Genomic DNA, 15,254 nt, shown 5'->3' on the forward strand with positions numbered 1-15,254 from the left:
ACAGCAACAAATTGCCACTTTGCTCTGTTTACTTTTATATTATTGAAGAAATCTCATTTTCCTCCTTATTGTAGTTTACCACTGCTTCAGTTTTTGTTTTTCTCATAACACTAGCTGAGCTCCCAGCTTTCTTTGGGAATAGAGAACCATCAAAAAGCCACATCTAACTTAAATACCACTAAGGTGAATATAAATTTCTTTCTCAAAACTAACAAATAAAATATCTTCTTTGATGAGCTACATTGAGAGCCACAGTGGTTAACAGAACACTTAAAATCTAGACACAACTCCCTGTTGTCTGCCTAGGAATTTCTGGGCGTACTTTGAGACACAGCCTAGGTTCTTCCAGTTTACTGTTGGGTTGTTATTTTCTTCTGTTAGACTGTATTTCTAGGAGAGGAAACCTGATTGTAATGTAAGCACAATGTATGTATTATATTTAGGAAGACAAACCTCCTGATCTTTTGGGGAGGCATTCCTCTAGATTAGCGTAAACGGAGCTGATTCTAGGAAAGTACCCAGGATCTCAAGATATCTTTTAGAAAAAGATGTTTCTAATTAGTAAACATCACCCACCAATTGAGCAGATGTGAGTAGAGTTCTAGAAATCTCAAGATTTACCCATTTTTTTTCTGTTAATACTTTTAAATTTACGTAATCCAAGATTATTGTAAATGTGTGAGAGTTCTGACAAATGGTTACCAGAGTGGAATTGTGAGTGGTACAATTTACTTGATGGGAGCAAGATTCCTAAGAGAATATTTTTACCATGCCTACTTATCCCACGACTAACTACTATTTAAAATAAAGTTTTGTTGTTTTTTTTGTTGTTGTTGTTGTTTTTGGAATTTTGAGAATACTCGATGTTTTGAAATTGAAATTAATTTACTAATCGTAATAGGAAAAAAGTGCTAGCAAAGTATCTACTTGCAGAAGAAAAGTTGAAAGTGGAAATATCTGACTCAAGGATAAATAGAACTTGCAGTAGCTAGTACTTAAGGAAACTCTCTTGTAATATGAAACCAATAAACCCAAATGGTTTTTCTTCCCTTGGTGTAAACTTGTACTTAAGTTGGGTTGGATGTGATCTTTTGGGTTTTAATGGGCATGACTGGGTTTATCCTACAGAGGTTTAAGGAGATGGGTGGCTTTTCTTTCTAGGCTAAGGCAAACAGAGAAACCAAACCATTTAAGTGAGGGCTGCCAAACCATTTGAGGGCTTGTTTAAGTGCCAGGAAAAGTGCCGTTCAAATAGTGGAATAACAGAAGGTTGGAGTTTCTTTAGGGATATATGGAATCAAAATTTAAAAAAACCCTTGCTATCTGGATATTCTTAGTGGAAAATTGCTTTGAAAAAAATTGTGTCTGCTACTATTTATCTAATGGTGTTTACCTTTTTGAGGACCCCATGTGGCTATCAGTGGTCTACTGTTTTCTACGTAGAAGGTTCGACAATCTCTATCAGAATAATTTGAGTACTTTTTAAAAAAAATGTACAAATTTTCTGCAGGACTTATAGTGGTTATTACTCTCATATTATAGGTGAGCAAATGTAAGTGATATTAATTTGTTGAAGATTATCCATGTAATGAATGTTACAATCGGGATTGAACTCAGAGAGTACCACTCTTGGTTACATCATACTTCATCCTTGTACAATAAGTATTAACTGAATATCTCATGTTACAGTGCTCTGTGCAATGTACTACAGAAAAAAAGTGTACAAGGGTTTCAGTTTTTTCTAAGTGTAATTTTAATAGTCACCTTTTTATGATTATGAAATTTTATAAATATTTAAAAGTAAACTGAAACATTTCAAAGCAAGAGTGCTTCCTTTTTAATCATTTTTATGATATTTTGAGTAATTACTTATTTAGCTTCTGTGTAAATTCATGTATTTCTGAATTGTTCTGAAGTGGAACACCTGTGTGAAATGTAATTGTTCTTTAAAGAAGGCACCAAAGGCTGTAAATTTAGGAGAATGCCTCTCCAGTTGTGATGAGTTTAGTTTTCAAGGCCAATTAAAACTCATAAATGCACAGATATCAGAACCCAGAGTTCTTCAGTGTTTGGTGCAAATTATTAGGTATGTGGTGGGTTTATTCAGTAACAGTTGCATTTCTCAGGCTTGAACTCATGTATACTGAATGAATAAAAGTTCACTTTCCTTCCCAAGTGGAGATTTGTTCACGTGGTTTCTGTGACTGTGTATGCACAGTGATTGCTTGATAAATGGAGAAAAGCTTGATCTTCACCTTGCCGAGGTTAGTAAAACTACCATCCCTTTAGGACTGACCAAAAAAGAAAAAACAGAATAATATACAAGCACTTTGAAGGTAAATTTGTGGCTAACACAAGAGCAAAAATATATTTAAGACCCTTGGTTGTCCATACTTGCAAAATGAGTAATGTCTGTTGGTTAAAACATAACTATGCTCGCATGCGTGCGCATGCACACATACACATTGTTAGAAGGTTTTTAAATGCTGCTGAGTGTTCCAGTTATCTAACTTAGCACTGCTCTACCTATCACACTGTGATTATTGTTTAGAGCAGTGCTGTCCAATAGAACTTATGTGATGGTGGAGATGGTCTGTATTCCACATTGTCCAAAACAATAGGCAACAGTCCCATATGGCTATTTAGCACTGGAAATGTGGCCAGTGAGACTAAGGAACTGAATTTTTAAAATTTAATTTTAGTTAATTTAAAGAAATAGTTATATGTGACGAGTGGGTATCATATTATAGTGTGGAAAAAAAAATGTGACCCTAGTAGATCAGAACAATGATGGATTGGATAGAACATATAGATTAGATCTGGTTCAAGGAAATCTTTTCTAATATCTGTTCCATCCAACATTAGACTATGTGGATGCAGATTACTTGGTTTTTTGAAGAGAACCTTAGTGATCACTTGGTGGGAATGCAAAGACAGAACCAAAGCAATAGATTGTTGGGGACTCAGACTAAATGACCTCCAGGTTAAGCACATTTTGAGATTATGGGATATTTCTTAAGAAAAAAGGAAGCTCAATTTGAGTGATTTGTGTTAATATTTGCATCTACTTTTTCTGAGAATAGGCAAGATCAGAATTGTTACTTTTCTTGGGTAGCCTTTCTGTTGTGTTACTGCCAACACAAAAAGCTTGGCTTCAAAGCACCAATCCATGAAGGTGATGCCTGCAGCACAGGAACCTTGTGAGGTTGTTGGTGTTTGTGGATGTTTTTTTAATCACGTATAATAACTCAAGCCCTATCTTTCCTATGGAAAGTCCCTCTATTCAGCAGGTCAACCAGCATGAGTCAACATTGTTTGTTGCTACCCTGCTGCCTTCCCTTGACATCCCCCACCCCCTTTTTACTGTTCTGCTCACCCCCAGCCTTTTACCCTGTCAGATGGAAATTTCTGATTCAGCCATTTTCACTTTCCCAATAAGTTACCCAGTTAGTCTGTGGGCTCTGATAATGATGTAGATGGTCTGTGATATTAAAGTAGTACTTCTGATTTGAGGCCTTCTATTATCTCAGCATTTTCAAAACCCACTTGCCTACAATCTAGTGTCTGTGGTTAGCTATAATATATCTACTTGCCAAACAAGTGGTTTGGGTTGCTGGGGTTTTCACTTAACTTTGAATTTGGGGGATTAGAAAAAAAAAAATAACTCAAGAACCTATTTTGATAAATTGCATCAGAGTGAAATGTTGGAATTAAATCAGTTGTTTTGCTTTTGAAGATGTCTCTTTACTGTGTTCAGTCTTTTGCTTTTGTTGAAGGTGTGTGTGTGTGTGTGTGTGTGTGTGTGTGTGTGTGTGTGTGTTTGTGTATGTGTGTACAGGCACACGTTTGAAACTAAAGCTTCAACTGTCGATGCTGTCCATTATGTAATTTAGTGCTTCCTATTTAAATTCCAGAATGATAACTGAGTTTCCTTTCATTTTTGATATTAGTAAGACATTTCTGTCCAGTGATAATGAGAACTTAGTAACTTTTCATATTTCCCTGTTTGCTTTGGTTCTGGGGACGATCAGATATTAATTTGGGACATTATGTAGACTTTCTTTTTTGTTAGCATACTTTTTTTCCTTGAAAAAATTCCTTTCATTCTGTAACCTTAAGGGAACAGTATAGTTAAATTGAATCAATAAAATGTTGCTACTACAACTTATTTTCCCCTAGTAAATATTTGTTGCTTCACTCTTTAGATGCTTACATTAGATTAAAATATATTTATCGTTTGTTATAAAATATTATGAAAAAGATATAAATCATAAGATTTCCCTGCGTGATAGATAAATTGGGAACTAGAGAAATGTTTAACAAGGAAAATTAAGCCACGTTGTAATCCTACTACATTATCAGTGTTAGGATTTTGATGTTTATCCTTTCTAATATTTTCTAAATAAAGTTTAATTTGAAAGTCAGGTATTTCAACTATCGTCCGAGTGCACTGTAGAGAGGCTTATACGATCAGCGCTGGGATCTGCCCACGTCATGCAGCGTCCCTCGAGGACTTGCCCTGTGCGTGGGCAATAGATAAGCCACGTGGCCGGTCACCTGTAGGGTATATAAAACAGAAGTCTTCGCAGGGCCAGTGGTTTCTACAAAACACTCTCACAGCCATTCCAGGGATTGGGAGTGCTCCAAGGCTGGGTAATCTCTCTCCATTGACAGGTTTTAGCCTTCTGAAAGCAGTGTCACCTGTAGTTACCTGAAAGGGGGCTATGTTGAAAGGAAGTGGGCTTTCTCCGACTAAAATATTTAAGACGAGTCCAGATGATTATTTGGACAGGATAAGGCTTGACAACTACTAAAACCCTTTCTGGTAATCAGCTTTTATAATTTTAAGAAAGTAATGAATCAGCACTTTTTATGAACACTGACTGAAGTTTCAAAATTTTTAAGGAAACATGGGAACCCAATTTACCATCCAGGGCCTTTGTTAGTCTCAGAGATATTTCCTTGTGATTAAAAACTCTGCTACTCTAATACAGTTTGGTGCTCTAACCAAGGTGGTGACTTTAGCAGATCAGATATTTGGTAGAACTTTGCAGAAGATCCCCTGAGTTCCAGGGTTCTGGGCCTTGTAGAGCTTTTTATGACAAGGGTAGCCTTCTACCTTTCTGTAATGTTTATGGCAGGATAATTGACCCTGAAAATGTCTTTTTGTTACTAGAGTTTCTCAAGATTATTTCTCCCTCCACCCATTTTTTTTTTTTTGGTTCTGTCAACCTTGACTTGTTTTTCATTCACCTTATACTTAATTTATTAACATTTTTTAATTTTCAGGACTAGTTGACAGCCTTCAACTGTAGAGGACTTCTGAGGACATCAGACATGAGACTGTTTTCTCAAACAAATGGCTCAGGAGACTAGCTCCAGATTCTGAAAATTCCTGCCAGCATTGCAGCACATACTCCATTCTATGCTTCAAAATGCCAAGTACATCCTGGGTACGCTGTTAGGTTGTTTGGCTTAACAAATACATCCTCACGTAAACACACATCTTTAAAAGTCCTGGGGTTTAATTTTGGCAATGCCACTTATTTAACAACGTGATCCTTGGCATGTTATTCCAACTCTTAGAGCCATTTTCTTTTGATAAATTGATTAAATTGAGTGATTTTTTTAAATTAAAATTTATTGGGGTAACATTGGTTAGTAAAATTACATAGGTTTCAAGTGTACAATTCTGTAATACATCATCTATATATTAGTGATGTTTTTAATAGTGGTCTAAAGGGACCAACAGTTGACCACTTGCCTGAGTTTTCCACCTTTCTAGGTATTCTAGGATTTTATCAGGGAATTCAACCTTTCCCTTTTAATACATCTGAAATTTGGGGTGGTGGAAGCAGAAACCCCTTGCTGTCATTTAAGGCAGAGTGGGTGGACATGCAGCTCCTTAGCCCTGTTTCAGGTGAGGGGGGGATGTGGATAGATCACACCTCCAAAACATTGAGCATTTCATGATACATCATTTATACTAGTACTCATTTCTCTTAGGTTTCTTTTCCATAAGCATTTATTTGAAAAGCATTATCTTAGACACTGGGATAAATGTTGGAGAGAGAATGACCCATAAGACTTTTCCTGCTTTGAGGATCTTGAATGTATGCTAAGGAAACAGATCAGTAAAAAGAATTCTGATTAGTGCTATAGTGCTATATTTACTACATACTATGAGATCACTGAAAAAAAAACACATAGATAAATCCGCTGGGTGTGTGTGTGAGTCAGCTATGATGATTTTGGTTGTATGTCCTATGGGATTGGATTAATAGAGAGGTAACATTTTGAAGATTGATTATGATTTTTTATATAGTGGAGGGGTGCCTCAGGCAGATAGAACAGCGTTCTTACCCCAGTCATCTGTGTCTTGGTGACTAAGCTTCCTTCAGACTTGTACGACTCTCCCATTCTCTGTGTTCTGCACACACCAACCAGCTAACTAAAACATAAACCAAAACCAATAACCATACAAATCCCCAAACAGTTGAAACATCGGTTAATGATACTTGGTGGCTCAGTCATTTGTACAGTGTGTAGAATGAAAGTCTTTCTCTTTCATAAAGGAATTGCAGAAATCTGTGTATACTTTGTGGGTAGCTTAGTAAGGGGAGATACTGAAATTAAGAATAATAACTATAGGATGGTGGATGTGATTTAATTATATTATGGATCGCTGCTCAGAAGGATAGTCTGTCTCCCAGACAGATAGAGTAACCATAGTATATTGGAAAGAATGGGGTATTTGGAGATGTGATCAGAATAGTAGCCCTGCCATTGGGTACTTTAACTAGGAGATGTAAGGGAGGACAAATTTTTCTTCTACCCTTATAGGTTCTTTTGGCTGGTCTAATAATTAAATTGACATAACACAGATTAACAGGAGAAAAACAAATTAATTGTGTACATTTGGGAGCCCCACAGACTTAGAAATTGAGGCTTATATGCCATCCTCAGCTAAGAAGGGAGTAGGGATCTGGGACTTCAAAGGGGAGGAAGACAAATGTGCAGAAAGATGGGAAGAGCAAATGTTTAGCAAACAAATGTTTGCCATGTCATGCAGTGGCAATGGGACACAGAGGAATTTGATTCCCGGGCTCTGCCAAGTGTCCACCTCCACTCCCCTCCCCATTTCCCCCCCCCATCCCCACTTTACCACACCTAGCCATACTCTTTGTATTAATAGTTACCTTTGGTAATAGCTCTCTTCCTGGGCCAGGCCTTCTATCCAAATTCTCTTAGGTAGTTAAGGGAGCCATAAAATTTTTTCTTGAATCTTCTGGGTCTTAATTGCCTTCAGCTCAATGCAAAGCAGCACATTTTGGGCATACACATACTGAACCCCTTCAGAAGAAAGTAAATGAATTCGCAATGCCCGTGTTTACCTCTTTTGCATCTGCCAAAATTAGGTGCCGTTCTTGTCCCTCTCTTACTGTACTTGGATTTTGTTAATTTCAACAAATGGAAATTTTAGTTGAAAGAGAAGGTTGGAAGATTTTAGTTGTCCTTTATTCCCTAATATAGTCATGTGTCACTTAATGATGGGGATACCTTCTGAGAAATGGGTCATTAGGCGACTTTGTCATGTGAACATCACAAGAGTGCACTTAACACAAACCTACATGGTATAGTCTACACACCTGGACCACGTGGCATAGCCTGTTGCTCCTAGGCTACAAACCTGTGCTGTATGCCACTGTAGGCAGTTGTAACACAATGGTGTTTATGTATCTAAACATTATCTAAACATAGAAAAGGTGTAATAAAAATACGGTATAAAAGATAAAGTGTATGTGTGTGCCTGTGCACCTTGGGGTTAGATAGCAGGAGGGAAGGAGGAAAGGAGAGAGGTAAGGAAGATAAAGGGAGAGAGAGAAAGAGCAGAGATAGAAAGACCCCCAGAGAGAGAAAGCTTAGAGGAGAAATAATAGAAGGGAGTGGGGGAGGAGAGAAAGGGAAAGAGATGGGGGTGCAGGTAGGAAGGAACAGGACTGGGAGGAAAGAGGCAGAAATGGAGGGAAGGGAAGCGAGTTTGTGTGCACGAGTGTGCGCATGTGTGCAGGGCTGGGTGTAGGCAGGCGCCTTGGCTCCCCTTTTCCACAGCCCACTCCTTTGCTCCCATGCCAACTCCGGGCCCCAGCTGGGGTTGGGGTGCAGGGGACATGGCAGGTGGACAGCATGTGGAGCCTCCTCATCTATTTAAACCACCCTGAGATGGCAGTAAATTCAACATCGTGGTCGGGTCCAGCCTTTTCTTTCAACATCGCAAACAAACATTTTGCTTACAATCTGTTTTAATCTTTTGGGACCACCATCGTATATGTGGTCCGCTGTTAACTGAAACATGTTTATGTAATGCGTGACTGTAAATTAATTGCTGAAACATCACTTAGATATTATTCTCATTGTTTTCATCCTTCTGTGAAATAATTTCACTTGTCAGAGGGACTGGCTATGTTTGCTCTATTGGGGCAGATGGTTAGGGGTGTCCACAGCCCATGGCTGGGCATCTCTGAGAAGCTCCCTAGCTGCTGCTTTTGCCACTGATGGTGGTGGTGATGGGGTGGGGTTGGTTTTGGTGTTGGTGTTAGTGGTGGTGATGTTGATATCATCTTAGTCTATATATATATATAAACTGTGCTGGGCTGAGCACGTAGAAGATGTGGCATTAGGATGAGGTCTGTTCAGTTTGCCTGCATCCCGTTGCTTTTCTGCTTGGCAATTAGCTCTTTACATAGAAAAGAGACCCTTCTTTAATAAATTAGGGAGACGTTTCTTTTGTAGGGCAGCAAACAAAGGCTTAAGGTTTACATATGATATAATATTTTTTAGTTCAAATTGTCTTAACATCTCTTAGGCACATTTGTCTAAAATTCACTGCTACTCTCCAAAGGGTGAGAAACTCAATGGTGTTAGGTGGAAAGTGGAGGAGATGAGGGGAGGCGATTAGACCTCAAAGGGAGATTTTCTTTGGAATTGCCCACTGCACTCACTACCTAGGGTTTTTCTTGTAGGTCACCTATGGGACGCTGAAAATAAAAGGAGCTTTTTATTGCCCTTGATTTTCCGGAAGCAAACGCAGGCCAACTGACTGCTAGAGGCTCATTCTTGGGAGATAGTGAGACAAAGTGAACTGTGTCCCATTTTTATTGCTCTACTTGGGGATCTGGAATGCACCTTCTGAACACATGTACCACCCTCACCTAAGTTTTATTTCATCCTCAATTTCCAAGAACCTAATGCATATTTGTCTTGTTTTAATTAATATTTAATAATACCACTCTTTCCTGACATACTGAAACATAGACCCAATTCTCTTGGAGTTCTTTGAGCAGAAATATTTGAGGCTTAAGGAGCTCAGTCTGGTTTCCACTTCATTTGTTTTGTTGAGTTATCTTGGTCAAGCTCTTTTATTTCTCTGAGCCTTAGTTTCCTCATAAATGCAATGAAGATATTGATAAAAAAAAAACCCAAACCTTTATCTTCGGGTGGTTAGGAGGAATAAATGTGAGAGTGCATTGTAAGCTACAAAACGCTGCATCAATGTCAGTTGTGGTTGCCTGTCATTACCAAACTTTTTAAGACACAGTACACATCTGGAACACCTTTCTCATTCATACAGAGTATTTTCATGTGTACAAAACAAAGGAAAGCAAGCATACTCCCTGCTCTCAAAACAATGAGTATGTATTCCATCTGCTACTAACAGCATTTACACAAAAACAGAATAATTCACAAAATTTTTCCAGAACATAAAAGGCAGTACAGACTCAGATGAAAGAAATAGCTTCTAGTGAGTGTATATCAATCCAAGCATTTTTATGTGGGTGGAAGCTTGTAAGGATTGAGTCATAAGAATTGTATTTTCAGACAGTTTTCGGATGGGGTAAGAGAATGACAGAGGGGAATGACTTCCTCATTTCTCTTCCTATTTGTGTGGAGTTACTTGGCCCCTTGGCTGAGAATACCACTGCTGCCCATAGGAATTTTAAGCTCGCTTTGTGATGAGTTTTGTGTAGTCACTACTTTAAGTGTCCTCCTATGCTCTGCCCAAGTCACCCTGCTCCTTAACTAACCTACCTCCAATTCATAACAAAGCACGACTGCTCCAGTGTTTTTACATTCAAAGAATTTTCTGTAGGTGTTTATAATATTTATCAAATTATATTATATTTATTTACCTTTTCATCATCTCCACCTCCGTGGTGTCTTAGAAGTGACTCATTCATCCTAAAATAGTGCCCTGCAAATGTTTGCTGAATAAATGTGTTTACTAGGTGCATACTATACCATTTGCATATTTAGGGTGATCCACAGTAAGTGAAAATCATCTTTCTCTTCAAGGAAAAAGGGGGAGGTAGAGAAGGGGGGAGAGAGAGAAAATGTATCTATCTATACCTATCTATCTATATCTGTATCTACAGAGGGTGCCAAAAAAATGTATACACATTTTAAGAAAGGAAAAAACTGTATTAAAATTGTAATATTCAATATATACTGATAACAAAAGATGAATACAAGTCATGTGCATACATTTTTTTGGCACCCCTGGTATGTATGTATGTATGTATGTATGTATGTAGGTCTAAAATCCCAGTTTCCATTTCTAAGACTTGCTTGGCTTAATATAAACTAATTCACTGTATACTTACACGGACATATCTGGATTTAAGAAAATCGCGGAAGCTCTTTCTGTTTAAATTATGTTTGAAAAATGTTGCACTTCTCTTGTGATGCTATTGTAAGGGCAGAACTTACTTCTGTTCGTAATATCATTTTCATCCTTTGTCTGTGGAACTCTTATTGTTCTTTGACCTTATCACCAGTTTTCCTTCATTTTTTTCTATTAATGCACATCTCCTGAAGTCTTAATATACACTACATCCAGTGCTGATTGTGGAAGGCAGGAGGTGAGTCCCACAGGGCCCCTGCCTTAAAGAGTTTGCAGCTGGATGAGGAGGCAGCTGTGTATTTACTTTGAGGATAAAATGATTTCTTTCTTCTGATGCTTTTCTATCATTTTTTTAAAAAAGATTTTATTGGGGAATTGGGGAAGGGAACCGTATAAGGGAATGGGGGCAGAGGAACATTGTGAAACAGGGTTTTTTGATCAGTGTGATTGTGTGTGTACCAGGATCATGATCTCGTGGAACCGAAGAATGGAGACACAGACCAGAGAAGTAAAGTTGCAGAAAAAGGAGTTTATTAGAAGAAAAAATACATTTCAAAGAATCAGAAGTGGGCCCGAAAAGTAGAGACTGGCTCAAGGGCCATTCTTAGAAAAGAAAGTACACTCCAAAGAGTTTGGAGGGGGCCAAGCAAAGGAAGCCTTCTGATGCTTTTTTAAGCAAAGAGGCAGAGTTACGTGGTTATTAGAATTCAACATCAACTTAGCCTCCATGCTCTAACTTTGGGGAAAATACTTGGGTTAGAGACAAGAGGCTACAGGACCATGGAGGTCCTGGGAATGAACAAGAGTGATGTGTTAGCTTAATGGCTGAGAAGGTCAGCCTGAGATGATCTGGGATGAGTGAAAATGAACATAGGAGGGGAAGAAGGTGGAGAAGTGGGAGATGGAAGCCCAGAGTCCGGACCCGTGGTTCATCTTAAATGTGCCTGCAGGGAAAGGTAGTGATATGAGTTTATGCTGTTTATCCTCAGTACTGTTTACTCCAAAGTACAGTACATTAGAAAAGGAGATCCAGCCCCTGAACTTGGCTTGGCTGTGGAATGTTTTCAGTAATTCCCAGTCTGGTTACTGATTTACAAAGGTGGCGGATGTGCATCTGTTTTCCAGCTTGCATTTCGGTAGCAATGCAGAGAATACAGAGACAGGTCTGGAAAAGACCTAGAGTGGATGCAGGAGAAATTGTGGATTAAACAAATAATGTATTGGTATAAATGAGATTATGCATATGCAAGTTCTTAGTGAACTCGGATGTGCTAAGTCAGTGTATTGACAATACAGCTCTGTGTACGAGTGTGTGTACTTCCGTGTATAGTTATTGAAGATGTCCTAGATCAGCGGTTCTCAACCGGTGGGTCGCAACCCCTTTGGGGGGTCGAATGACCCTTTCACAGGGGTCGCCTAAGACCATCGGAAAACAAAAGGATATTTACATTACGATTCATAACAGTAGCAAAATTACAGTTATAGAGTAGCAACGAAAATAATTTTATGGATGGGGGGTCACCACAACATGAGGAACTGTATTAAGGGGTCACGGCATTAGGAAGGTTGAGAACCGCTGTCCTAGATGCTCTTGTAGCTCAGGCCCTACCCTAATTAAATGTACTTCAGTCTTGCTGTTTAAATATTAAGAAATCATTAAGAAGAGTCATTTTTAAGGTAATTAGTAATACATAAATTCCTTGCACCTGTTGTACATCTAACATTCAATATATGCTGTTGATAGAATAAGAGACATGGACTTTAAAAAAATTTATATTTAATTATAGAATTAATTAAAAATGTGAGATATATCTATATCTATATATAACTGCATTATAAAAAAACCAGGAAATATAGAAACTCAGGAACCTACCACCCAAATTTAATAGATGTTAATATTTTACCTTATTTGCTTCAGTTTTTTTTCTCTTTTTGTTTATAAATCAATAAACTAGCATATATAGCTGAAGCACTCCTGCCCCTTTGCCTCTCTCTCTAGAGGTAACCACTATTCTAAATTTAGTTTATGTTTGTGCCGTATATTAAAAAATATATATATTTACTACAGTGTATATATCCATAAACATTATGTTTTTAATGTTGTACTAACTAAAATAAAATATATATATATATATATATTTTATATATATATATATAATTCTTTCAATTTACATGATTATCCACAATGAAAACTGCAATAATTTTGTAATTTTTTATTTTAGTCAGCACATTCAAAACTTAAAATATATTTTTCTGGTATAACTTTCCACCCTAATAAAGTAAATTGAAGTGGCTTTAAATTATTTTGACTGTAATCTACAGAATGATATGTTTTATAATACATTGTAACCTAATACATATCATATACACACATGTGTGTGTGTGTATACAACTGAAAAAGTTACTCCAAACCATAGTTTCCTGTACTATGTGTGATAGCCTCTATATTTCAGTGTATTGATTTTTAAATGTTTGTCCCAAACTTAGCAAATTTATTTTATGACCTAATAATAGGTTGCCACCCATGGTTTGAAAAAAGCTTAAGATTAATCTAAAAAAAAAATTAATCTTGATTTTAAACTAATATTAACTTTAGTGTACAAACATAAGCCTTTGTTGTATAATAAAAGTGCTTCAAATAATAAGTCTTTGTATTAATATAGCATTCTTTTGCAAAAGGTGTGATTATGTTCATTTTGTGTAATTCATTCTGAATATTTGTTTTCTATGAACTAAACCCATACATGCCTTAGCCTTTTAATTAATGAATATTAATTAGCTAAGTGTTTTAGAGAATTTGTGTCAGGCAGTGAATATCCCCCTTTCAGTCTGTTCTGACTATGGGCGTACCTGGCGTCCAGGAGGCCTGTGGTGGTGTCAGGAAAGGAAAGCGCTCTTGCTGGCTCAGAAACTGACTCCCAGTGCTGCTACCAACAAACTATATATATATATATATATATATATATATATATATATATATATATATATATATATATAGCTTCCAGAAGTCCTTTCTTCCTTCTTGCCTTTATTTTTCTCACACATTAAATGAGAAAGTTAACTAGCTTATCTTGAAAGTACTTTCACCCTGTGAAATATTGGGTAACTCAGACCTGGGCTTCAGGTTCTTAGAATTTGCTGAGAATATATCTGATGCAAAAGAACAGAACTTTTTACTGGAATTACTGGTTTTGCAGTTGGCGTTTGAGCCAATCGGGTAAGCAGGTCATATTCAGTCTATGTGGATCTTGGGCAGAAATGATTCCTCCATCATAAAACCATTTCAGAGTAATCTTGGTGTTGCCAGGTTCTGCCTGCTTTTTTGTTGCCTTATTTCTCAGTGAAGGACAAGGCTGTATGTGAACGTATGTATATGTGAATAGACATAGTTCTGAGAACGGTAGAGGAGTGTTTCTTTATTCTGTTCTGGTTAAATGTCCTCATAGGCAAATCAAAAGCCACAGAAAGAAATGTGTGACCTCTGGTAAACCCTAGGGAACAGTTTCACAAGTCCTACACATTTGCAATAGTCTGAGGCTTTGGGGAATTTCCCTTTTTAATGTCAGTTACACATTTGAAGTAGAGTAAGAACACAGCACCTAAACTACATGTCCTTAAAGCAAGCAAACAAAAGAGCACTTTTCATGACTCCTTCATGTATGTGTGTTTTAAGGGGCAGCTGGGTGGCTCAGTTGGTTAGAGTGCGTGCTATGAACAACAAGGTTGCCAGTTTGAGTCCCACATAGGCCAGTGAGCTGCACCCTCCGCAACTAGATTGAACACAATGACTTGAGCTGAGCTGCCAATGGGCAGCTGGATGGCTCGGTTGGAGCGCGTGCTCTTAACAGCAAGGTTGCTGGTTCGATTCCTGTGTGGGATGGTGAGCTGCACCTCCCGCAACTAGATTGAGCGACAGCTACTTTACTTGGAGCTGATGGGTCCTGGAAAAAACACACTGTTACCCAATAAAAATTTAAAAAAACAAAAAAGTTTAAATTGCAGTTTGGGGGAGAATGGACCTTGGAGACCGTCTCGTTTGCTTTTAAGAAAATACGTCAGTTAGTGCTCTTGCCTGGATCTCCAGATGGAGGCAGAGTTAGGGGGCAGATTCCTGGTATCCTCCAAGGTGCCTTTGTTTGTCTGTTTGGTTTTGGTTTGCCTATTCTTTTTAGGCAGCTCTACATTTAGAGAGCTCTAACCCGTTCTAACTCATGTCTGAGGGTGTGGACCTAATAAAGAATGTGATTATCCTTAAAGTAGAGATCTGCTCCTACCCGAGGGACTAATGAAGGGGAGGTTTTCCTTAAGGACACCAGGATAGACAAGAGGATCCTCTGAACCTAAGATGGCTGAGGCATAGGCTGGATTTATTTAACTCCTCTGACCACATGAGAACTCAGTTTCCTCTCAGCTGTAATATGCAAAACAGTTTTGTTTTCTTTTTATTTCAGCAACATTTGCCCTCCCTTTATAGAAGTGGATTGGAATTTCTTGACCTCTGGGTTCTGATTTTGCGGTTAATACCTTTAGGCCAGGGACCCGAGCTAACCATTATCTTGATGCTGTGTGCTTG

The 15,254-nt window shown here is 37.9% G+C and overlaps 1 protein-coding gene across 3 annotated transcripts in view; it reads left to right on the top strand.

Annotated features, from left to right (window-relative positions):
• CCDC50 (coiled-coil domain containing 50) overlaps positions 1–15,254 on the top strand; it is a 75,214-nt gene that overhangs the window by 16,644 nt on the left and 43,316 nt on the right. Inside the window, exon 1 of one of the 3 annotated variants that reach the window (XM_019626146.1) lies at positions 5,411–5,453. The exons of the other annotated variants lie outside the window; for them this stretch is intronic. Within the exon in view, the coding sequence (XP_019481691.1) occupies positions 5,426–5,453 (28 nt within the window). The 5' untranslated portion in view covers positions 5,411–5,425. Of the gene's footprint in view, positions 1–5,410; positions 5,454–15,254 lie in introns of those variants that run through there. 3 annotated transcript variants of the gene reach the window in all.

The sequence above is a fragment of the Hipposideros armiger genome, unplaced genomic scaffold (genome assembly GCF_001890085.2).
Source record: "Hipposideros armiger isolate ML-2016 unplaced genomic scaffold, ASM189008v1 scaffold_661, whole genome shotgun sequence".
Classification (NCBI taxonomy): domain Eukaryota; kingdom Metazoa; phylum Chordata; class Mammalia; order Chiroptera; family Hipposideridae; genus Hipposideros; species Hipposideros armiger.